The following is a 26,432-nucleotide window of genomic DNA, read 5'->3' on the forward strand; positions in this document are numbered from 1 at the left end:
TTTTGGACAAACTTTGGGTATCCACACTGACAACCTAACCCATCTGTTCTGACCGATTGAGGGGAATTTTGGTGAACACATTGGTTCTGCTCCGTGTGTGTGTGTTGTGTGTCAGTGTGGGAGCACAGGGACTTGGGTCATGCTCCGCTGCCCTTCAGAGCAGAACAGGGCGTCAGCCTCATCCAGCTGCCACCACACTATCTGTCCTCTCCATCGGTGCCAGTTCCCTTTTTCTCTCTCTGGGTTTGCAGAGAAGTGACACTTGTGAGGCAAACTGTCTTCACAGCTTCGTGTCCATATGTCAGATGAAAAGGCCCAGTCATCCATTTATGAGTACAAACCACACCGCTTCTCTTTTTTCCTTCCAATAATAGGAGGCAAACTTCATGATAACTTAATCTTCTGAGTCGTGTGTTGAGTAAGAGTGTGTGTTTGTACGTGTGTGTGTGTGTCCCATTTCCACCATAAAACTGGCCTTCCAGACAGAGTTTACTCAGACAGTCGAGTCAGGAGTCATACAACAACAGTGACGCGGGTCCAGTCAAATTGAAAGGCTCCTGGTGACGTCGGATCTGCCCATGGAATTACACGGCTCAACTCGACGGCCAAAAATCCGAATGAACTCCATGCTGATGCCTTTTAACTTGAACAACAACAACAACAACAACAACAACACACTGTAACCTTGACACTGAGAGGAACCAAGGAATCAGATCAACGTTTGACTCACAGGACCTCAGTCAGTTGCACAAACTGGAATTTAAATTTCAGAATCTCTTTGATTTTCATCCTTTTGGCTGCATCTAAAGAGGGCTGATTGTATATATAATAATAGAGACATACAAATGTAGACTGCTTCTCATAGGTCATTTTGAAACGTCTAACGTACAACGTTTATCTCTCACTCTGTGAATGTTTGTCCTTTCAGGTCAGGACTGACGTCGGATGGTGAAATAGCATGTAACCGCTGCCCTGCTGTTCTGCGGAAGTCCTGCAGATGGCGCTGCTGAAACGCGCTCGATGGAGAACAGTGCTGCCAGCGGTTTCGGTTGATTGATCCACATGTTTTTCTAATCTCATGTACCAACTGATGAAAGGGGAGAGAGGCTGCGCAGGTATAATTCCCTCACAACGAAACCAAATTTAAAAAAAATAATAGGATATACTAAAATCACGTGGTGGTAAATAAATCAATTTAAAAAAGCGATTCGGGTTAGAACATCAACAACAACAATAACTTGCTACCTTTGCTGCGAGTTTTATTCCGACCCAGAGGAGCAGGTCTGGGCATGCGCACTGCATCGGTTCTATGGGGACGGGGAGGACATCACGGAAAAAACGTAGCGGCAGCACCACAAACCCCACGCCGAGATTTCCTCCCTCCGCAGCGCCAAAACTGCGCGACGACCGCGGCCCCGCGACTATGCCCGCTGCGGCGCCGAAGTGCGCGACGACCACTTGACAGGCCTAGGCGAGGTCCGAGCCGCAGCCGGGAGGGGGAAACACATTTCTTCATGTGGGAGCAGCATGCGGGAAATGGTCGGAGGCTGCTGCGTGTGTTCGGACGAGCGCGGCTGGGCTGAGAATCCGCTCGTCTACTGTGATGGACACGGCTGCAACGTCGCCGTCCACCAAGGTAACGTTAGCCGCCGTTAGCGCGTCATTACCGGGGCAGCTGTGGCGGCCGCGCCGGCGGCCAGAGGTGCCGGCGGCGCGGCAGCTTTCTGTGCCTAGTGCCTACGTGCGTGTTTGTGTATGTCCGTGTTGCTGTGTGTGTGTGTGTGTGTGTGTGTGTGTGTGTGGGAGGGGTAGGTAGGTAGGCGTGCTGTGTGTTGTTTCCTCTCGGCACACATGATTAAACACACAGGGCCAGACGGGGTGACACCGAGCCTGGATATGGATGGCGCCCTGACGGCACCGCGGGTCCGCGCGTGTGCGCGCGCGCGCGTGTCCGCGTGCTCGCGAAGAGGCTTGTGTTTTGCCGGGCCGCCTCCGGTTTGGACACTGTGTTGCCTCGTGTCCCTCTGGTTTGTCGCTTCAAGTGCGCCCGTGAAGTGGCAGAGCGGTCGAACTTGCAGGACTCGTGCCTCCTGGCCGCGACATTTCACTGTACTCTCGTCTGCAGGCTGCGTCATCCGGGACACATGTTATCTGCGTTGACCCCCAGAGTCAGTGAAAGTGCTCCGAGATTCGGATCAGTGAGATTAGTTTGGACGCAGATAAGGCAGGTGGAGTTGGGCCGTGCATTCAGCACTTTCGTTCACCATCCACTTTTAGGTCCACGTTAGGGGTCGACCGATAACCAATACTGCGGTAAAAAGGTGTCAAAGTTCAGAATAACACAACCTCTTAACACAAAACTTTGTTGAAATGCCTTAAAGCATATGTTTGATTCACAGAACCCTTCAACGTGACCTTAAGACACAACGTGCTGGGAGTTACAGTGTTTTCCCCTTGGTTGACTGGTTTGGGGTGGGGTGGGTGGGTTATGGTTCACAAATCACGTTAAGTTTCATCCACAATCTTTCATACAGGAATGAGGAATAGGTGTATAAGGAAAGTGACCTGAAATGACTTCTGCTTGACATTATTTGTGAAATACAAAAATAATAATAATAATTATTATTATTCTTCAAATCAATTTCACATTCCGGGGGGGGCGGGGCGCCCTCCCAATTCAATGGTAGGGGAAACACTGCGTTATCAGCAGTATTATTATGAAGTTGCGACATTGCTAAAGTCCAGAGAGGAGTGACTGCGGCTGCATCAGAGCCAAAGTAGCATTTTAAAATATGAAATCATCTCATCGGCAAATCGGCTTAAAAAAATGACAGATACCGATAATCATAAAAACGGTTAATATCAGTGTAATAAACTGCAGGTGACAATGTGACAAGAAGGAATTTCCGTGACCCATTCTCTCTTAAACTTGACAAGTAGTGTCAAGTTGGCACTACACTTAAACTTGACAAGGAGTGTCAAGTTTAGTGTTGCACGTTGTAAAGTGCTTTCATTTTGTTTTGAAAAGCCGAATGAATCAACTAAACGTGTCTCTCTCTCTCTCTCTCTCTCTCTCTCTCTCTCTCTCTCTCTGTCTCTGTTCAGCATGCTACGGCATTGTCCAAGTGCCCACCGGCCCGTGGTTCTGTCGGAAGTGTGAGTCACAGGAGAGGGCGGCGCGCGTGGTGAGTACGCCTACCCAAAACATGGCACAGCACATCCATCCATTCCTGCCTCATCCGGCCTTATCAGTGACACACTCACAACAAGCTGTGCTCTCTCCCTCTCTCTCTCTCTCTCTCTCTCTCTCTCTCTCGTCCTGCCCTGCCCTGCCCCAGAGGTGTGAGCTGTGCCCCCACAAAGATGGTGCCCTCAAGAGGACGGACAGTGGAGGTGAGTATCACCGAAGCAGCGGGACAAACCCTCCTCACCTGCGACCACACATAAGCCCTAGGTTTTCCCACTTGATTCATAAAGAGCCGTGTGGTGCCACTGACTCACTGCTGATCTGTCCGTCAGGTTGGGCCCACGTTGTGTGTGCGCTCTACATCCCCGAGGTTCAGTTTGCCAACGTCCTCACCATGGAGCCCATCATCCTGCAGTATGTCCCGCACGAGAGATACATCAAGGTACTGAAGCACGCTGCTGCCTGGAAAAAAACTCGGCCCTAAAACATGCAACATGTTGTTTAATGAACACCAGTGTATCCACAGGACTTCATCAAAGTCTGATGCTCTGACTCTGAGAAATTTAGGACCCGCTGCTTCTTTTGCGTCAGTGTGTTTGCTCAGAGAATGGTATCACAAAGAATTTACCTTACTGAGGAAGCACCTTTAGTTTCCTACCTGGAGAGGCTTTTTTTCAGTTCTACATTTATTGGATAGATGATAATGGACAGACAGCCAGGTGAAATTGATAATATGTGACTTAACTATTAGGATGTGAGGGAACCTCAACATTGTAGAGATAATGTTAAAACCTATTGCTTTGTATCAAACATCAGATCATTTCATTTTTTCATTTAAATTTCAATTACATTTGTTGAGTAACCAATGATTGGTCGGATTCCTGTTGACCTTTTCTGTGATTTTTACTCTTAGAAAAAAGTTTAGAAGTGCTGGAGTTGATCTGTAACCATGCACATCAGATTTGGTTTCAGGCCCTTAACAAATAGAGCATGGACTTTGTTTTGACTGAACCTTTTCCATCAGTGTTATCAACAGTCCCACAGAGTGAAATCCATCATAATAGGAAGGAAAAAAAGAGTATTTTTTTCCACCAACAACCTCAGCTTTAACAAACTGTGATGACACACTTTTAAGACACATGGGAAGCAGCACAGCTCAACAGTTTAGCTCCACCTCACCATGGTTCCCTCCACCCACATGCCCTGAACAAACCCAGAGCTGAATGTGACGAGGTCACGTCTGCTCTCTGGAGGTTGTTGAAAAGTCATTCTGGGAACAGGGGAGATTTCCAGCTGAAGTCGAAATTAAATGGGGCAGGATGAAGGAGCAACAAAGACGTACATTTACCACAGTTCAACACAAAAAGCCACTGTGACGTACTTAGTAGTGCTAGGATGAATAGTTTAAAGTCATTTTTCTTTCAAATTGACATAAAAAGGAATCTCTTGTTGGTAAAAAAACAAAAAAAAAGTAATAACATTTTTTTTTCACATTTTTAAAAGATTCTATTACGTAAAACATTTAATTGATTATTCGAAAAAATAATTGATAATGAAAATAATCATCAGCTAGTACTGGATAATGTCCACAGGGAATCTTTCAGTCTGCTCTTCATGTAATCTCTCTGTACGATGACGAAATTGCATGATGCTGCACACTGACTGATGAAACACAAAGACAACAGGATCTGGAATCCGGACATGCCGTGTAAGACTGAGTCCTTTCTCATAACTGTGTATACAGTCATGTACTTGTCTGTACAGTCTTTGATATTTTGCAGAGCAAGTGTAACAGAAGTAGCGAGGCCTGAATCTAACATGAGGCAGTGCGAGGTAGTTTTTTGAAAGCGATGCACATTAGATAGAAATCAATATTTGAATAATTTTGACTGAGCCAGCCAGTCAGTCAATGCCATGTGTGTATGTGTGCGTGCCTGCATATAAATGTACACATGTGAGTCTTTGCGTGCCGGGTTTCATATTACTGTGTCAGCTACAGTAAATTGCATGCAGCTTTTCCCCCATCAGAGCCATTCATGCAGCTTTTCGCTGCCGGAATTCCTAGGCAGCGTTACAATGGACGGCGAAAAACTTGAGAAGCCACTCTTCTCTTTACACGCTCGGTGTAGTCCTGTCTCCGGCCTTTCATTACACGGCCGACATCCACTGAGGGGGGAACAGAGAGCGGACTGGGGTTGTGTGGAGTAGATGAAGACAGGGGACGGGGGGGAGAAAAGGCGAAAGAGAGTGGGCTGAAGTGAAAAGGTAAAGAGCCCGCTGTTCCTTTGTCCCGCACCTGTTGCTAGGCCTCTTCTCCCCCCCCCCCCCCCCCCCCCCCCGGCTCACTGGGGGAAATCTGAGGGAAAAGTACAAAAGCTGCGTGTGTGTGTGTGTTGTGTGTGCTCACGGGAATGCTCACATGTATTTGGGGACGTGTGTGCACAGTGGCACAGCAGTGAGGCCTGATGCTATACAGGATGTGAGGATCCCTGCCCTCAGCTCTCAAATCAACTTGTCTGCACATGATAAAAAAATTGGGTGGTGCAAGGGACTGTTGGTGAGAAAAGGAAGTAAATCTTCAATTTAGTAGCATAGGGATCAAAAAAAATACCAAATACACAACGGATGCATGACTGGCTACAGTCGCTTTGATGTTAACTTTTTTCACATCGTCCCCAAGCATCTGGTTCAACGGTTCTGTTGCGCAGAGCAGCGAGCACAGAGCAAACTGTGTTCTGTTGGAAAACCCCATCTGTTTTGTTTGGACAAGCAAAACTTCCTAATCATTTACAGTTCGGTTGCGGCTCCACTCGCATTAAGAAGCCCGTTAAATTTGCCACAACAATATAAAATGGAAGAAGTGGTGTAAAATTCTTAGTAGTTCACCACAATAGTTCACCAAACAATATGACTGTAAGAAATTGGTCCCACTGATCGAACAGGGCCTCACAGGACTTGCTTTTCACATGAATCTGTATTTTTTTTCTTTTCTCAAGCACCTACTGGTGATAATAACTGATGTCCCCTCATTTCCTGTTCTCCCCATCTTCACCAGACCTGTTACATCTGTGAGGACCACGGGAGAGAGAGTAAGGCTGCATGTGGAGCCTGCATGACCTGCAACAGACAGGGCTGCAGACAAGCTTTTCATGTCACCTGGTAAGTGTTGACTTTGGTATGTGTGTGTTTATGTGTTTTATGTGTGTTTGTAGAGGACGTGTCATCTACAGCTTGGTGATATCAGTTGAGATCTTGGTCGTCAGGAAAGAACTGTGCGAATATTTAAAATGAAATGAATTACGTGATGAAACATGTTAACCTATGGACGAATGCTAATTAAAAATACTCGGCAGGGCATAGACACATAGATTAGATGCACATAACTGATTGTACATGTCTACTGATCTGATGAGATGTGAAACAGCAGCCGGTAAAGAGAAAGAATGGCCTGTTGAAATCCACATTTCCTCACAATGCATACGCCTGTATGTATTTCACGTAGCTTTCTTTTTGTTTTAGCCTTGATCTTGTGTGAGATGCACCTGATTCTGATCACAGGAATCAGGTGACTCTGTAGAGCCTGGAAGACTGGAAGGCCTGCAGAGTTTTGTATGTACGGCAATGTGATATATATAATCCCTCCTGCCTTGATCAGTGATAAAGAGCTCTCACCTGACTCGGATGACAACCGTGTGTGTGTGTGTGTGTGTGTGTGTGCGTGTGTGTTTGTGTGTGAGAGAGAGAGAGAGATCTTTGCCATCTTGCTTCCTGTCCCCTCTGACCCTGTGACTCCCTGTGTTCAGTGCTCAGATGGCCGGCCTGCTGTGTGAGGAGGAAGGCCCAGAGGCGGACAATGTGAAATACTGTGGCTACTGCAAGCATCACTACAACAAACTGGTAAAGATCTGGAAAAAAAAAACTGTCTGTACCCAAATCCTCCAATTAAACGAGTCCCATGAATGCACTGTGAGGTGAGGTGTAACATCACTGCTGTTATTTACCTCACTCATTGGCGTTTGTGTCGGGCACTGTTGCTCTGCCCTGATGCCAGGAGTGGAGGTTGTCATCGGATCAATGTCTGTGTGAATGGTGGAGCAAGCAACTTCTAATGTAATGTGACTACTCACACCTTTTGCCCTGTACAGCATGTTGATTTACGCAATACAATTTATTTTATTTTTTTCTTCTTAAGCAGTCAGCAAATCATTAATTAACTAGAATGTTGACATTTCATCTTTGTATATTTGTGTCTCATTCATTCTGTTTCTCTTTACTTCCAAATAACATTGCGCCCTTTCACAAACAGGCCTTTTGTTGTGCAAAAATTGTCCAATCATACCGCAGTGTGCCGTGACTACTGACAGCACATGTGCTTCTTCTATACTATACAGCAGCAGCATATTTTACAAATTGCATTGATCCTACTAATTATCTGTCGCCTAACATTCGATTTCTTGCGATTTTGCGAAACTACCTCCTCCACGATAATCTCGCCCAGATACACCTCGAACTCAGACAAGACTTGGTCGAGATGACTTCAGTAGATATCTCTGCAACATAATGCAAAGACGTCATTTCTGCTATTTCTTCTCATTGTCTTTAGAATCAGTCCATTTTTTAACCTTTATAACAAAAATGCATGTGAGCCTTAGCTGCAGTGTTTATCCAAGGGTGCTAGCTGTAGCTGTTGTGTTTTTTTTACCAGACAGATTTGAGAGTGTTGTCTTCTCATCTAACTCAGCCTAAGGCAAATAAGCTTGTTTCCCAAACTGTCAAACTATAAGCTATTCGTTTTAAGTAAATGTGATGAAAGCTCTGCAGTTTTCTCACGTTCTTGTTTTGGGTTTTTTCAGCAGAAGAAGTTGCGCTCCAGTGAAAATACCAGTAGCTCCTTCAGTGTTCCCAGGGGGCGCTCCAGCTCTCCCCCACAGGACAAACAACAACAACAACACCACCACCACAGGCAGAGGAAGGTAAGCCCTGAGACAGGTGTCGGCAAATATCCAAAGTTTCATTTATAACTTCAAATTGTAAAAGAGAAAGACATTTGATTGTATGAATTGCTATTGTGGGCCTCCGGTGAATGCACTGCACTGCATGATGGAGAGCAGTCACACGTCACTGTCATTGATTGAAAAACGAAATGAAAGTCAAGCTGGAAAGAGCGAATGATTGTGTAGCTCTGTGGTGATGATGGCAGGGAGTTGTGAGCGGCTGTGGCTCAGGAGAGGAGGAGGAGATCGAGAGGGTCGTCCACTAACCACAGAGTTGAAGGTTTGATTCCCAGCTCCTCCGGTCCACATGCGGAAGAGTCCTTGGGCAAGACACTTAACCCTAAATTGCCCCTGTGCCGGCAGTGTATGAATGATGTGTGACAGAAAAAGTGCTGCGTATAGAAGTGCTGTGTGAACGGGTGAATGTGACTTCCACTGTAAAGTGCTTTGGGTTCTCGATAAGACTAGAAATGCTATATGAATTATACAGTCTATTTACAACCAGTAGAATTGTCAGTAGAATTGTGGATTCTCGAGATAAAGATATATGCACACCATGTATGCTACAGTTGGCCTTCCATTCCAGCACCAGCAACCTGAGGGCACATGTCCAAAGACCTATGTGTTTTTCAGAAGGAATAATCAAGGATAATGTTTTGGCTCAAGCTAAACACTGATTAATATATAGAGTAACTGTAAAGGCTAGGTGAAGGGTTAGCTAACAAACCTAGGCATTGGCTATCTTGTCCAATTCGTCAGGGAACAATATTTGGTACTGGTACCAAAATTCAGATTTTGCAGATGATGTGGTCCTAATGGCACCATCGGTTAGTGACCTTCAGCACTCACTGGATCAGTTCGCAGCCGAGTGGGGAGTGGCTGGGATGAGGATCAGCACCTCTGAATCTGAGGCCATTGGCTCTCAGCAGGAAACTGGTGGATTCTTTACTCCGGTTAGGGAATGAGCCCTTACCCCAAGTGAAAGAGTTCAAGTACCCAGGGGTCTTATTTGCGAGTGAGGGGACAATGGAACGTGAGATTGGCCGGAGAATCGGAGCAGCGGGGGCTGTAATGCACTCGCTTTGCCGCACCGTTGAGACAAAAAGGGAGTTGAGCCGGAAGGCAAAGCTCTCGATCTACCGGTCAATTTTTGTTCCTACCCTCACCTATGGTCATGAAGGATTGGTCATGAATGAAAAAACTACATCAAGCTGGTTAATGTGGCCCGGGAAAGGGAAGTTTGGGGGCTGATGCCCCCGCGACCCGACCCCAAATAAGCCATGACCAAAATGCTCCACTCCAGTGAATCCCCACCCTGCTGACTATGTGTTAGAACGGTTATTATAAAACCGATAGTTCTAGTCCTTGGTTATTAGCCGCGTTTGAAGCCTTTCTAAAATAATTGTGACCGCATTACATCAGTATTACTGCGCCAAACTAATTGCTCTAAGGTGTCAGATTTTGGTATACTGTCACGGATGAGCGCTTGAAGGAGATAGACCGAACAGCGGATAGAAAAAAAGCAGATGAACTGAAATTGAGGACCTGGAAATATAAAGAAAAGGACCGGGGACCATTAAACGGATTATGTGGTCCACTCACTGTTTTCAGACTAGTTGTGCTGAGAAAAATGTCGCTATTAATTTTAAAATAGCATGCCGAACTTCCTCTCCTGCACATTCCGACAGATTTTTAAAAAAAAGAATAGCCGGCACCAAAATAATCTACACCAACCACTGTACAAAAACTCTGATGCTGAGAAATCATGTCTGTGACGGGACATAAATGTTATATCCTGCTTCTGACATGCACAATAAAAAAATTAAAGAGTAGAGCTAACATTACTTCCTCAACTGTACGCCTATTGCCGGTGTCCTGATGAATTTTAATAATTGCCCCAATCGGTAAATATGGTTCCTCCTGTCGGTGTTGCTGCGTGTTTGTGTTGCCAGTCAACCATTATTAAGCTTAATGTTGCTGAAGAACTACATAGCTTGACGGAAGATAGATTATTTGTTGTCAGTAAGTGATCACATTTTTTTTTTGTTGCTGTGTATTTATGTCATGTAGCCTTGCCAGGAATATGTTGTAACTGTTTTGTAAAAGCCCCATGACTTCAGGATTTACAGTGATATGGATTCAAAACAGCGAATGGGGTTTCAGGCACTCCATTTGGTGAGTCATTACTCACTTTAACCCGTGTGTATGTGTATTTTCAGAGTCATAAGGACAAAATTAGGCAAAAAGAGCGTCACAAGAAGTCGTCTGACAGCCTGAGCTCACCAGTGACAACCAGCAGCATAGAAAAGGTATGAGAAGCTCACCCACTGGGTGACTCGAGGCATTGACCGTTTCAGAGAAATCATGATGCCTCAGCATTATAAGTAACTATTTTGACAAGTAGTGTCAAGTTTAGTGTTGCACGTTGTAAAGGGCTTTCATTTGGTTTTGAAAAGTCGAATGAATCAACTAAACTTGTGTGTGTGTGTGTGTGTGTGTGTGTGTTGTGTGTGTGTGTGTGTGTGTGTCTGTGTGTGCGCGCGCGCAGATCTCCTCCAGTCACCACAGCAGCAAGGACAATGAGGGAAAGCCCAGGAAGCTGAGCTCACACAGTCATAGTCATCGCAGTAAGAAGACAGGAAGCACTGGCAAGAGCTGCTCCTCCTCCTCCTGCTCCTCCAGTCCGTTCAACACAAGTAAGAACTGAACACTGAACTGTTGAGACGCTAGAGCTTGTGTTAGGGTAAAGGTCAGAGGTGACATAAAAAAGACCTGTGAGCTTGTTTTTTCATCTCTGTGTTTGTGCTTCTCTTGGAGGTGGCTCCTTGTCGTCTGCTCAGGATATCCATCAGTTCTCATCTTCGTCCCGCCTGGAGCGTGACCCCGACCGAGGGGGCGATGACCACAGTGGAGGGGAGCGCAAGGAGCGCCATAGGAGGCCAGCAGTCCAGGCAGACGAGGATGAAGAGGACGACGAGAAGGAGGGGGACAAAGATGATGAGGAGGAGGAAGAAGAAGAGGAGGAAGAGAACAGAAAATACCACAAGCCACCAGCATTGACTCCCGCTGACGGCCCAGTGGCAGGATCACAGGGTCACGACAGGTCAGAGGGCAACTCGAGCCCTTTCGAGAACAAGGTCACCATCTCTACCTTTGGCTCCATCATGCGCATCACGTCTTCGTCAGGGCTGGGCAGCAGCAGCAAGATGCGCAAGATCTCCTCCTCTGGGGACTACAAACCCTCCAAGTCCCTCTGCAAGCCGTCCCAACTGAGCACGCCGCCTATCCTGGAAGAGGCGGACACGGAGGACAAGGCCCCACTTCCACCACCGCCCCGCGAGAGGAGGCATCGCGGCAACAAGAAGAGCCGCCACGGTCCAGGGCGCCCACGGGGCAGCAAGAACCGAGAGAGGAGGGAGGAGGAGCTTCACCACCACCATCACCAAACAGCACCTGCTCCTCCAGCCTTAAACTCCTTGCTCTACCCAAGCCCATCCTCCATCCCACACCCCGCCTTCCCCTCCACGCTACCTCCCACCTCTTCCTCCTCTTCTTCTTCTTCGTTCTCCTCCTCTGTAGGCAGTTTTTCCACAGGCCGTGGTAACTCACTGCTTGGCTCCGGTGAGTCCTTGTCTATATGGGTGTGTGTTTGTGGTAGCCCTCTGGCTTCCTGTGTGTGTCAGTGTGTAGAAAAAACTGTATCTGTTTGCACTTTGGTGTGTTTTGTTTGCAGCTTGACTCTGTAGTGTCGAAATGTTTCCATTACACTTGGGCCTTGTCAGCACCGCAGTAGCAGCTTTTCTGTATATCAGCACGTCACCGTGTAGTACAACAAGCCACTCAAAGTAGGAGCCCTGTTTCATGGCACAGTTTTGAATAGAAATCGTTTCAGCGCTCAGAATATTTAGTAAATCGCTTTATTAAATCCGTGTGAACTAAGCATTGATATTGTCCTACATAGTGGTGTTTGTGTGCACTGCATTTCTCTGCCTGGCAGATTTCCTGCCCTACTTTCACACCCATTCTCGCACACTAGCAGGTGCAATGTGCGCTTGTCTTCAGGGTTCGCACGACGTCTCGGATGGAAATATAGAAATATCTTCTCCTGCTGATTTGATTCCTTTGGTCTCTCAGGTATCTACTCCAGTCTCAAGGATCCTCTCAAACTGGGCGGGGGCGTCTGCAGTACCCCTCTCTCCCTGGGCGGAGGGGTGTGTAGCACCTCCTTGTCCCTGGGCGGGGGCATGTGTAGCACCCCTCTCTCCTCAGGACTCCTCTCATCCCACGTCTCCTCCCTCTCTCTTCCGTCAGTCAGCGCCGTCTCCAACACACAGGTAATTAACGCAGAGGGAGAATACACACTGTATCAGAACTACTGCACAGCTGCTTCATACAAAGAACCACTGTATAAATACTTGATCATGATAATACTAATAATAATAGTTAGTTGTAGTAATATTATTTTAAAGGCTTGATTAAAACTACTATTATTAATTCCTGCATGTAGCTTCAGCAAAAAAGTTGCTGCTTCCAGCTTCTGAAATGTGATATCATTTAAAATTGAATCACATTTCAACTCTGTGGTGAATTTGAGCAGATCTTGCCCATTGAACTTGGATTTAGTTGTGGGGGTGACAGTCACAATCCACAGTCACCTCTTTCCAATGTTCGCTGCTTTTAGCATTTTTAATTTTTCTATTTTTTAATGCCCGAATGCATCGGTCAATGATAACTACAGTTTGTTTCTTGCTCTCGTGAGATAAAGATGAGTTGGGTGTAAAGCTGCAACAGTTAATTAATTAATCGATTAGTATTCGCCTACTAAATTAATCGGCAATTACTTGAACAAAATTATTCTGTTCAAGTAGTTTTTATGGGGAAAAATTCTCTGATTTCAGCTTCTTAAATGTGAATATTTTCCGGTTTCTTTGCTCCTTTATGACCATGAACTATCTATCTTTGGTGAGAACAAAAAAAAACATTGTCTTGGAGTTTTGGGAAACACGATGGCCATTTTTCACCATTCTATGGACCAAACAACTAATTGATTAATCCAGAAAATAATCGACAGATTAATAGATAATGAAAATAATCGTTAGTCGCAGCCCAAGTGAGGTGGTACTCACCATCGGTATGATCCTTCGGATGTTTCCTTTCAAAGGTTCAGTGTATAGGATTTAGTGAAATATAGTGGTGAAGTTGCACATTGCACCCTCTGAACACCCCTCATGTCATCCTCCCTTTCCAAGTGTTGGGGAGACCTGGGCCCGGTACTACGAAGCGAGTTCAATATATCCAGGATATGTTTTTGTTCTCTGGATTGACTTAACCAAACATTGACCGTCCTGGATAACCTGTACTACGAAGCTGGATATCAACTGTCTCGGTCAACCCTGGGTTTTCCTATCCGGTGACAAGCACGTTCATGTGGTAGAGGCGGAGCCGTTAATTACAAGCGACATCGTCAGAACTATAAATAAAGTTTTCAATATGATAAGAAAAGAAACGCTGATATGTGCAAGTCGATTTGGTTTAAGCGACATGTAAAAGTGACATTCCAAAAAGTGAAATGAAATATAATATAATCAAACAACTGAAATAAAAAAAAGAACCACTCAAAATATTTTTATAAAATTTCAGTCAGCCTAAAAATATCATATAAATAAACACAGGAATTTATCAAGATTACTATTGAGTGAATATTTTTGCCCCTTAGTCTGACGATGATCAAACTGACCTGAAAAGGCTTAAGGTCACTTAATGTGCTAAGCAGCAATCTATAATCACCAAATTTCTGTCAGATATGTTTCGTCATAAACACTTAGACCTGTGAAAAAAATCTGACCCCAAATCTTATAATTATGGACGTTATCTTACATTAAAGACATGAAGCTGTTTCCTTCTTCTATCGGGAAAAAGCTTAACGTAAATAACATAATTATATGATTTTGGTTTGGATTTTTTCACAGGTGTGTTTAAGCATATCTGAGAGAAATTTGGTGATTATTGATCGCTGCTTCAGCACATTGACATTGATGTGATGTCAGACTGTTTCTGCTGCTTAAGGGGAGAGAAGACGTTAATGTGTGATGAAGTCAATCAGACCGAACTGTTCATTCATAATCATGAGGAATATTGATTAGTGTGTGGATCCTTGTTCTGATAAAAGATATAGTATTTAGTTTTAGTTACTATTTATGGCCACAGTCTCCTTGTGTTGTTCCGAGCTGCAGTGATAGAAAAAGAAACTAAAATGAGTCTATCCGTAATAAATAATGAAGGTCTAATATTAATGTATCTATGTATTTATTTTGTGTGATAATCTCTCCCTCTGTTTATTAGAAGTTCTTCAGAACGCACTTGTGAAAAGTCTGGAACAGCAACAAGATTCCACTCATTCACAAATATCTACTGCACTTTGTTATTTGTCAGGTTACTCTTAACTCTGTTGTCCCTGACGACGGGATCCTGTAGAATGAGGACTCTGGTTTCGAGTGATCTGATTTGTCAGCAGTGGGGCTGTTGACAAGCTTTGATCTCTTGTCTGTATCGCAACCTGCTCCGGAGAAGGTTAGCCGTTCAGCAGAAGTTACCGTGGTGATTTATCCCAGTAAGAAGTGAACCGGCTTCGTAGGAAGGAAAACCCAGAATTAAAGCTTAAGTTACCTCGATAGCCGCAAATCCTGCTACGTAATACAGGTTGTTTGGTTGGAAACATGGTGGTACATCATGGTAGACTCCATGTAAGAGGACCCACTCACTGTTTACGTAGATATGAAGGGCTCATTCTAAGGTAATGAAAACATACAGATAACTTTGCTTTGAGAAATGTCCAACTGCATAGCTGAACCCCCACCACACGACTGATTTCCAGCCCTTTTCTGGCACCAGCTCCTCATCCACCATGCTGCTAGTTAACGTTGAATTGTATTTCCAATGTGTCTCGCATGAAAGAGACACCATAGAGAAACAAGTGATATTATTTGCCCAATCACCACAGACGTCTCGCAGGCAATCCTTCTTTTGGTTTGTAACACGGATCCAATGTATTATGGTCGACCAAGTGTAAATGTCATAAAATATAATCTCTATTAATCGTTTTCAAGAGCGATCAAGATTTAAAATTGTCTGACTACCCGCCCCCCCTGGACTAGATGATTGTGTACGTTTTACGAGGAGAAAGCATTTTTTTATTAAAATCATCTGGATTATATATCCATATAATCCAGATGATTTTTTTAAATTTTTGTCAGCCAGATGTTGATGTGATGTTGATGTGTCACAGGTCCATCCAGGTTCCAGCACCTCCTACAGCCTGACCTCCACTCAGCCTTTCTCCAGCTGTCTCTCCACAGCTTCGACGCTGCCGCCACTACTGAGCCAAGCCCAGACCTCACTGCCAGGTGAGAGGAGGACGCAGCTCACAGAACAGTGTCTGACACGACTGCTCTTCACTTTTACAGGATCTAACATTAAAGACCCCCTCCAGTCACGTTTTAAAGTATATCAGAATAATCTGCTATGCCTTATATTTAGTTTGACATTGTTTACCCCAAAAAAGTTTTTTTAAAAACTCTGAAATAGGGCTGGAAACCATCCACTCTCTCTCTCTCTCTCTCTCTCCCTCATTGAGGAATGTTAAGACTATGAATATTCATGATATGCAAAAAAGACAGGCCGCACCACAGCTGCTCGCGCTAGTGCATCAAGATGGCTAGCGGCAACATCGGCGATAATCAGCCATAAAACTTCCACGAACTGCTAATGCTAACCCTAACTGTCTGTTGACACACCTGGCGTCCTCTCATGATGCGCTGCCTCTGCGTGCACTGGAAGTTTCCGGTTTCTTTGCCTACATTTGCATATTCTACAGCGATTGGTTTTCTGTATTTGTGACGTAACAAATCTAACCTGCCAGGATTCGATTGAATTTCAAATTGCAGACAAGTGTACAGAAATCTCCTACTCCAGGAGAAGAATGTGAAAATACCTCTATAGTGACAAAATGTGCCGAGATACTTTATCCCTATAGTCAATGTCAGACATTTTAGAGGACAGAAACAGAAGAAAAAAAGGGACTTTAAAGTCTCTTCACACTGCACAACAGACACAACCCCTTTAATGAGGAGAAGTACATGTGAAGTTCATGACTCTCTGGTCTCTGTTCTCAGAGTCCGACCTGGATGACTGTCGCTTTCCGTGTCAGGGGAACTCACCAAGAGAGAGTCTTTCCTCACAGTGAGTCTCAGTCTTTACCCTCTCGACTTTATCTGTATTTTTCGCACAGGAATATAGCAGCTGGGTGGACCACGATCACGTGGACCTGTTGGTAGTTTCCTCTCTTGCTTGCAGCAGTGACCTCCTACTGTTTTTTTTCTCACTCCCTGTTGTTGTTTTCTCCTCCTCCACACACAGGTCTCCCATGAGCTGTCTTCCTCTTCTGTTTGACCACAGAGACGGGTTGGGTGCAGGAGTTCGAGCCCGTCCTGAGAACGTCCCCCCGGCCAGCTCCCACATTGAGCTCCTGCTGGAGAAACATAGCAACGGAGAGATGGGAGTCAACAGTGAGTCGGCCTAAAAAAAAAGTCATATAGTGCACCAGTGGTTTTGAGATAAATCTGAGGGTTACAAAAGAGAAAACTTTTATTTTACATTCAGAAATACAAGATGCTTTCACCTCTTTGCTCTCAAAAAAATTTGACACATCTGGTAATTTGCACGATTCTGTTAACTTGCACTCTGTGCCCCTGTCTCTGAGAGAACACAGCCCGGTGCTATTTAGGGACGAGGAATGTACCTGTGGACCGAAAGTAGCACAGCGAGAGACGACATGCTGCGAGAGGGGACATCATCAGCTGACGCTTTCTTTCTCATTTATTCTTAGCTACTTCTTCTTCCAGCCAGTGCTATCACAATTTTTCCATTTTGCTGCATACAAACATTTTCTACCACCCTCTTTCTTCCTGTGCACCATTGGTTCCTATGTCAACCTTAAACATCGAGCCATTCTGTCTCTCTCAGCCCTCGTAGACTCTTGTAACTGTGTATACTTGTATGCATCTTAGTTTCTCGGAGTTCACTATGACTTGAAATGAGAGAGGAGTGTCTGTTTCTCCCCGTGCGTGATGCTGCTCCCGCTGCACTGATGGCTCCTTAGAAAATCAATTGGGAAGCATTTAGAGGATTGCTTTGATTTTCTGGCTCAGCACTGATGGCACTGCTAAGAACTAACGCTAAATATAAATCTGAAAGTCCAAAGGCATAATGTCAGAGCTTTATTCATGATCCAAGTCTCATTTCTATCTCACTTCATTCCTTTTATAGTGTTAGCGTGTAATAATGGTTCTGTAATGAACCTGCCAGTGGATTAGACTCCTAATCCAGAACACGACTATGAGCGGGTGCTTGATTAAATGACATCTCCCTCGTTTCAGACTATTCTCTATATAACAAACTAATTATTTTTACAGTAAGCACAGTAAATTGTGATTTCAAAGGAATATGTGTCGTCACTGACAGATGTAGTGTTGTTGTAATGTCAATGTTTCTTATCTGTCAAAAGGCGGGAAAGGGTTACGTTGTGGGATGTTAAAGGGGCAGTAGGCGATTATGGAGAAAGCTTGTTTCTCTCTTTTGTTGTTGTTGGGATTTTCCTTCTCGGACCGCTCCGCGACCTCGGGAATGGGAGTGCGACGCACTAACCACAAGGCCAAAATCCCTGTGTTGCAGCGCCACCCGCTAGCATGTCTCATAACGTGTCAACGCGTGATGTTTACACACTGCACTCGCAGTGTTGTGTGGTGCGGACCCGTCCGGGAATGGACACCGGACCTGTAGGGGTCTCCTGTGTTGTTGGGACATTTGCTAGCGGATCCTTTGGGTCCTGTGGGTTTTGTGGCCGGGGGCCCTCCATGGATCTGGCTTCTGCTCGTATCCTACATGCTTGACGTGATGGGGATCTGGAGAGTTTGAAAGCCTCGGGCACTTTGTCGTGTGCTTCCAGTTGCTCCTTTCTGAGCAGTTTTCTGCAGTGTGGTGGTGGCACATTGTCTGGCTGGGTGAGGCTGCTGCCTGAGGGGAATGGGTAATTTGTGTCAAAGTAACACCCAGAGGAATACTAGGACCTGAGTTATCCCCACAGAACATTGCGTTATGACAAGATAATCGATACTTGTGAATGAAATGACTTGACGCAGACAGAGTGCACTGGGCAGCAGATAGGGACAGGGTTTATGCCATCAATAGTCCGGTGGTCTCTTATATTTACAACTATAGTATTGGCCTCATCAGTCAGAGTAACTAAAAACCCCTGTGTGACCTTTTAACGTGGACTAAATGAAAGCTCAGTTCAGGTTACAGCGTCTCGCTACTTTTGTCACAGATGTTTCTTTGTGTTATATTCATAGTTGAACCATCACTAATTTCTTCTCATACATACAGAAGATTAATGGGGCTTTAATATACCAGTTCTCTGTTCTCTGTCTTGTTACTTGAACAAAAAATAAAGTAGGACAGACACTGACCTAATTTTTTTTGCCTCCATGCCGGCGAAAGTCGTGGCTTGAGGCGTTGTGTATTTCCGGGTGTGTCCCTCTGTCCAATTCTCATGAACAAGATATCTCAGGATATCTTCATCAGCCTGGAGGGATTTTTTTCTGCAAATGTGGCACAAACACTCACTTGGAATCAATTAATGAGCTGATTAAAATTTGGTAGTCAAAGGTCACGGTCCCTGTGACCTCGGCCATAACTCAAGAATTCATATACATATTGTGAAAAAAATTAACACAAATGTCTAATACGGTAAATGACAATGTGATGACATTTTATGACTAAAATATCAAAGGGCAACATCACTGTGACATCATAATGCTCAAATAAACTTCTCTAGTCGTTATTCAACACCATAACCCAAAAAATAGAAGGAGAGATTGTATTTCCTGCTTCTTGACTGGTTGGTGGAGGCAAACAACTGTGAGGCGGTAATTCTAGCAGAACTGTTGAGAGCTGTTTTACCAGGAAATTAAAAAAAAATAAAAAAGTGAAGGAACAGTGGTTAGATATTATATATATATATATATATATATATATAATCACTCTTACTGTTGATATATTTTGCTTCTTGTTTGCTAAGTGACTGATGTTAAGTCTTTCCTCCCCGCCCCTCCAGTTGTGGACATGCTCCAGTCACTCCACTCCCTGCAGCAGGAGAACCAGCGCCTCCAGGACCAGATCCTCGGCCTGACGGCCAAAAAGGAGCGGCTGCAGCTGCTCAACACGGAGCTGGCCGTGCCTTTTCCTCCGCACGTTCATTTCACCCAGGGCTCCTTGCACACCTCTGCCCAGATCCACTTCCTGTCGTCCACCCAAGGTCAGATTCTTTTCCTCTTCTACCTTCATATCAGAACCTAAGGACACGCAGTTTTTTTGCGATTGTCATGTAGTACACTAACACCCCATCTCCTTTTATCTCTGTATTCCTCTCCTCCTTCCTCCGCCCACAGCAGTCCAATAGCATGTACCCTTTTTTTTTTTTTAAATGATTGTGTTATTTTCAGGTGATTCCTCAACATGGACGCGTTAGGCTTTGGTTAAAATGAAGAGAGCAGTTTAACTGCCACATGTAGGGCCTGTTGTGTCAGTACAAAACATGGTGGCTCGTGTTCAACTTTGATTTTGTAGTTTTCACCCTCTGTTTGTACCTCTCTTTTCCTTAGACCCCCTTAGCACCAATAAGAGTCCCTTGTCCAAAAGCTGCTTCCTGAATGACACCTCCTTTGTTACCTCGTCTGAGGTGAGAACCTATAGATCCTTTCTTTATCAGGCTCAATCACATTATACCGACCTGGTCGTAACGTTATCAGCAAGTAGAGAAGGCACTGGATTCACATCAAAATCAAGCTAAAAGTAATAGCTGAAGTGCACCTTTCATGTCTTTGTTCCAGGAGCTCCACTCTGGAAGTCCATCCCGCAGTAGCTCGTCCCTCTCATTCCAAAGCACTCCTCCTCAGCAGAGCCCAGCCTCCTTCGGTCAGCCCCTGCTTAACGGCCTGAGTCGAGGTTTGAGTGACGGTTTGGGGGCCGTCAGTCAGGCCGCCAGCTCCTCTCTGCCGCTGGTGGGCGGGCTGATGGCGTCTTTCGCAGGAAGTCCTCAGCTGAGTATGAACGGTGTTCTGGGAAGTCTGAACGGCGTGATCCAGTCTCCAGTACACGGCGCCCCTCAGCCCGCGCTCCCTGCTCTGCGCCCCCAACCTCCACCGCTCAACGCACAGGCACTGGCACAGGGCTTCCAGCTCCCGAAGAGTGTGAGCCCGTACGTACACAGTACCCAGTCTGTCTTTAAATCTGCTGAAGGAGCTGAACTTCTCTAAAATATATATTTATCAGCAGGGTTCCTACACAGTATGGAAAGTATGGAATTTAATTTTAGTAATTTCCAAATTTCCATCCTTTTAAATCTCCGTAGTCAAGTGAATCATGTTCCCACAGTCAGTGATAAACGTCACCATAGCAACACTCTCACTGTACCTGCCACTGCCACTATGGTATCTACAGAACCTTAGTTCACATATGACCATGACAGGCAGAAGAATGTTCCTATCAACCGTGCATTAATTAGATTATGGTGATAGCTAGTTACTTTGTACGGTTTCCCCCGTTGATGATAAAATACACATTTAGCCATAATTACAGAGTTTAACTATCAATCTTTTCATATGAGAATCAATCCTAGAACAGGCAACATTGGAATTGTTAGTATCAATAATTCATTATCAACCCGCAGAAACCGTGACTTTCTGTGTATGAAGTGCGACATAATAGCAAACACAGTCGGAATGTAATATTTCAACAGCCGGATGTTTAAAATTATTTATTTACATAGTAATACTTACTTGTATAATAATATTTTATAAAATAACTCAATATTCATTCATCTATATTTGCTCGGATTTCAAATATGGTCTAAAAAATCTACCAAGAAGTCTGGAAAAAGTCTGGAATTTTCAAATGGAAAATGCGTAGGAACCCTGTATTATGCAGCTGACAAATTTTAATTGAACTAAAGATGAGGCTGTGATCGTAGGTTTTGAAAAGTCTCTATTCATTTTCACAAGATATCGCACTAGCACCAGCATCTCAATAACCAAAACAAATGTGGGTCACAGCTACGGCCACGACTCCCTGCTGCCTTTGTGGTCTCAGCAAGGTTTTGCACAACTCAATAAAACTACCCCCTTGCACAGGAGAGCCAGCAAAGCCCACTGTACAGTTAACTGCCATGCAGACTGCTATATTAATGTTTGAAATGTCAAATGGACGACCTTTAAAGTGTCCGTACGTTGTCGCTTGCGTTTCAGATCCTCTCTCCTGTCAGAGCAGCAGAAGCAGCTTCTTCTCGAGCAGCAGCAGCAACAGCAGCAGCTCCAGCAGTTCCTCGCCTCACAGAACTTCACTCCTGTAATGAACACCTCTTTATACTACTTTGTCTTACTCTGTAGTTTCACACTGTACAGTTTCCCACAGGATCTCAAAAACATTCAAACGCGCACACACAGTACGCCCGTACAGAGCCGGGCCGGTGTTGAGCCCTGCTCTAGAGGATTTTAATGATCCATCCGTCTGCATCAGGTACAGTACAATCAGGCCGTCACATTTTCTGAATGTCTGCTGTTGTCAGTGAACAAGAAAAGATGCAGGTCTCACCAAATCGTTTTTCTGAGAGAAGCTAAACCAAAATACTTCAGGGATGAAGGTTTTCATTCATACAGCAGCTATCCCCTCTCAGTACAGTCACGGATTCATACAGTGCTTTTTACTATCACATATCATTCGTTCACACTGACAGCTCAGCCGTCAGGGGAACTCTAGGGTTAAGCGTCTTGCCCAACAACACTATGGCACGTACACTGGAGGACCCAGCGATGGAACCATCAACCCTCTTGTTAGTTGACGACCCCGCTCCACGTCCTCGGCCACAGCCGCCCTACTTCTTTGAAGGAGTAACAATGATCATTTGTTGAAACTGCCTAATTTTGTCTTGCTTGATTATTACATTGACTCTCATTAGTGTCCCATGAATGGAAGACAACAGTGAAAAGACAGCAAACATGACACACAGGGTTAGGGGCAGAATGCTGAAATATTAACTTTTAAAAAGAGTAAAACTTCATATACTATCAGTCAATAACAAATTTTGCTTAATGACTTTGAAGATAAATATAACAATATGTATGAGCCACCATTCACTTCCCAATTTGACTTGCAAACGGGTGAAGGTCAGGTGGGGTTGGGCACAGTCATGCACCTACTAAATATAGAAACTTGTTTGTTTCCTGTGTGACTGTGGAGTGCGCGGTTTATTAGTGGCTGTGATATGCAACATAACGCTCCCGCTCCTCCACCAGGAGCAGCAGGTGGTGGTGTGCCAGATGCTGCAGCAGCAGAGGCAGCGGGAGCTGCAGCGCCTCGCGCTCGCCTCCACCCCAAACTCGCCCCTGATCGCCCAGTCCCCCAACCTGCTGTCCTCCGCCACAGCCTCCCCCCTGCAGGGCAGCCAGGGGACCGGCCTCTTCGGCCTGCAGGACAACGTGCTCCACAGGCCCGGGGTGAGCAACACTGCCAGGATATCTCATCGTGGTTGTACAAGGCTGTAAAAGTTTTGTTTCCAATTTTATTTAATTTTTTATGTTGTGTATCTGTGTTTTCAGGCTGCGGGAGAAAAGGGCGGAGACAGGAATGGGTGACATCTCTCGATGACTCACTGCAGCTCCAATGAAGGCATAGGGCACCACAAGCCCACTTGAAGAACTGAAGTCGTCTCAGAAGACTTCTCCGAGTCTTTCCTCCTCTGTCATCTTTATCGTAAACCCTCTTTTATGAATGTATAACAGGATGGACTTAAACGTCAAGGTGAAGTTTTTCGTGTTTTTTCGAAATCCTTCATACCGGAGGTTCTTTTTTTATCTGGTTTTTTTTTGTGTATAGGCAGCTTTCAGAGAGCACGAAATCAGTGGTCTCTTCTTAAATTGCACTATTTTGTTAGTTCGACCAATGGGGCTGCTGATGAAGGCAGAGCAAGAGTTCCTGCTCACCCCTGCAGGTGCTGTGGGGGCTTTCGCTTTGTGAGTGGGAACTCCAGGGTGGAGAGAATTTTTCTCAAGCACTGACTTTTTCATGAATTCCCTCCAATGCTTGAACCAGAGTCTCCACTCAGTCTGTGAGAATCAGAACTCTGCCCCTTCTTGCAACCTTCCCCCGTCTTCCTTGATATTTTGTCTTCCCTTTGTGTTCACCCCACCCGAACTTCATCCAGATCTTCTACCTGTCGCCGCCTCCCACAGGCTCTTATTGTGTAAAGCATAAATATACGTAGTCACTTTTCAATATTTGGTTGGTGGCATTTCAACACAAAGCTAGTTATTACCTCAGAATTTGGACCACCTGCTTTGTCAACTACTTTCCATTGTTGGGGCCGATTTGTGCCGATTCCTTATTGCAATAGTCTTCAATGGATAAAAAATGCCCACCAAATGTCCTGGTATAAATCATGTAAATGTAAAAATGGCACACCGTCCACTCACCCAAAATGGCGCCATCGTCCACTAGAGCCTGGCATCAGCGCACGACGTTGAGCACCAGGTTTTATTCTAAAGCCGTTTATATCCTTCCAGTTGCTGTCGAGATTAAGCAGATGAAACCAAACATTTGGAAATTGTGAGTAAAAGAAATTAATCGTTATTCCCTAGAAAAGTGTGCACTTTGCATGTTAGTAGCTAACAGAGCAAATTAGCCATCAACGCCGAACCTTTGTAAAAGGATGCTTGGTACTTACAAGGTCACTAGGTTTTTGATTTATAAGAATATTTTGCACTCTGTCCTCAAAGCGTCAGCTTTTTCTGTTTTCTTCCATACACAGATATCCTTTTCATGTCCGCCAACTAGTTGTTCTTTTAGCAATACTGGATAGATAATGCCTTAATGATACTAGATTTACAGAGAAAACCGCAAGCCCAAACAGGCTCACTCTCCTGGCGTTTCTTTTTGGGATAGTGTTTTATATCTCGGGTTCACGAAGGGGGTACTTTACTAAAGTGGACGCACTCTTCCTAAAGACCCCGTTTATACTTTTGATAGCTGACTGATGATTTCAACATTTGAAATGTGTGAATAACCGTACAGTGGTAACTCAAGTGTCAAATAATTTTCTATTGTAAGGTTTGTGTTCGGATGCAATGTCCTTTTAGTTGTTTGTGCTTTAGAGAAGTGAGAGGGACTTGTCGAAAAAAATCCTACAGTACAGCCTGCACAGTGGTGTCATAGGAAGAGGGCCAACGGAGAGTGAAGCTGGTATCGGCACTGAGAGGACGGAGCATTTACCGATGTTGCTACTGTAGGTCTTTACCGCAGGGCCATTTGAGCCACGTGCACGACGTACGCCAGTGTAGAGACACCAGCCCCTTTTATACAGCCTGAGGCCTTGATTCTACTTCCCTGTTCTGTGTAAAAGGTACAAATACACAGAATGGGCAATTTTTTTTTGCATTGGGCAAAAATCTATGTTTGGAGAGCCGACGGTGTTGTGTTACACATTAGGCCTCCAATTTCGGAAGCTCGGCAGGCTATCTAAAGTCACACGGGCGGTTTAGTGTAAACGTGGCGAGGGGTCTTCTCAATATAGCGTGAATCTCTGTATGAAAGGGGCTCGGTAACTTTCTTTTCCTCTGCTCCACTTCATAATGTGATGACTCCGTTTGGCTCCGTTTTCCTAACAAAGGCCACTCACGTTCATCTTTTACCCTCGAAGTAAAGGATTCTATTATCAGGTCTTCTCCTGTGTTCTTCGACTATTATCATCTTGGCCTTTTAAAATATTTTGTCACTTTTTTTTTTTTTGTCTTGAACATGATCTCCCATACATGTGATTACGTTGAGTGCTACATTGTTTTGTAAGCAGCTAATGTAGACGTCAGAAAGGAACTCCAAGCAGCTCGCCGGTCGGTGACAAATACTGTAGCAATGCCAGAGGGAGAACGGTGATCAATGTTGATAAAGACATGAGCCGACATGTTGACAGCACGTCCTCGTGAGTCGTCATGTCCATGAGCTGGACTGAGGAGTGGTGCGAAGGGTTTCTGAAGCAGATCCTTTCTAGTGTTGCACTGGGGCACTTTGGGCCCAACTGTAAATCTTTTTTTTCTTTTTTTTTTGTAGCGTTTCAATTTTGTTGGAATACGAGTTGTATACTTTAATATGTTTGTGTAAAAACACATTCATTCTTTTAAGCTTTGAAGTTTGAGTAAGCAAGATAATCCATGTTATGAATGTCGTACTGTGTATCTTTTATGTATTACAACATTTAAGCACCTGGCTCTGAACGAGGTTTGATGGAGCGCAAGTTACCTATTGGGAAATGAGTTGCATGAAATGCAGTGATGTCTCTCAGATGTATCGCTAAATACCAAGTAATGACTATGCATAATTTCAAATGCATTGTTCCCTGAAGAAGGAAAAAAATGAAGAAATTAAATAAGCACTAAAAAGTTTTAAAAGGACAAGCACGTTGTCATTGTACAGTGTATTTGAGAGAATTGATCAAAATGAATTTGACAATATTCAGATTAAAATCCCTGTAAAGTATTTTGATATTTTTGTGTGTAAAATTAAAAAGGACAGATTAAGACAACTTTTTTTTGTCAATAAATGTATTTTACTGAGTCGTTTCACATTTTCTCTTGGGGTGTTGAATGATTTCGCTATAAGACCACTTCACTGAAAGTAACTAACAAACGGACTGGCTTGTAGGTGCTATTATTACTTTTTGATATCATTATTATTCCTTTTATTGTTACTTTACCACAGTAGCCAATGGTCATTCCATATTTTCTGTTCTACAGCAAATGGAGAACTAGAACTGCTGCCTAAAATTGTAACCGGTTGTGCTTAAGGACAAACGAATGAAACGCCCCTAACGCCTCTGATCGTGGCTGTAGCTGGTGCATACAAAAATAGAACCATCAGGCTTTTGCTGAGACTTAAAAAATCTTCCCCCCCCCCCCTTTTTTTATCTGTTATTAAAAAGTACTGAAATGTCTCTGTTCACAGATCTAAGCAAACATTTGAAAAATAACAGGTTCGATTAGACAAACATTTTTATAGGTAATCACACTTGGGGGAAAACTCATGCTCATTTATGAATGGAATGCATTTAAATATCAATTAGTATCTGTTAATAAATGATATGATTTAATAGT

At 44.4% G+C, this 26,432-nt stretch overlaps 1 protein-coding gene across 1 annotated transcript; it reads left to right on the plus strand.

Annotated features, from left to right (window-relative positions):
• Positions 1–478: 478 nt before the first annotated feature.
• Positions 479–25,895, plus strand: LOC118312644 (protein AF-17). Its single transcript, XM_035637423.2, has 21 exons — positions 479–739; positions 929–1,636; positions 3,106–3,185; positions 3,339–3,393; positions 3,520–3,629; positions 6,243–6,346; positions 6,991–7,084; positions 8,041–8,160; positions 10,401–10,490; positions 10,730–10,877; positions 10,999–11,802; positions 12,316–12,515; positions 15,467–15,584; positions 16,353–16,419; positions 16,597–16,745; positions 19,352–19,552; positions 19,899–19,975; positions 20,127–20,494; positions 21,540–21,639; positions 22,587–22,787; positions 22,890–25,895. The coding sequence occupies exons 2-21, from the start codon at positions 1,528–1,530 to the stop codon at positions 22,923–22,925; spliced, it is 3,231 nt and encodes a 1,076-aa protein (XP_035493316.2). The 5' UTR covers positions 479–739; positions 929–1,527; the 3' UTR covers positions 22,926–25,895.
• Positions 25,896–26,432: the final 537 nt, after the last annotated feature.

The sequence above is a fragment of the Scophthalmus maximus genome, chromosome 8 (assembly GCF_022379125.1).
Source record: "Scophthalmus maximus strain ysfricsl-2021 chromosome 8, ASM2237912v1, whole genome shotgun sequence".
Lineage (NCBI taxonomy): Eukaryota > Metazoa > Chordata > Actinopteri > Pleuronectiformes > Scophthalmidae > Scophthalmus > Scophthalmus maximus.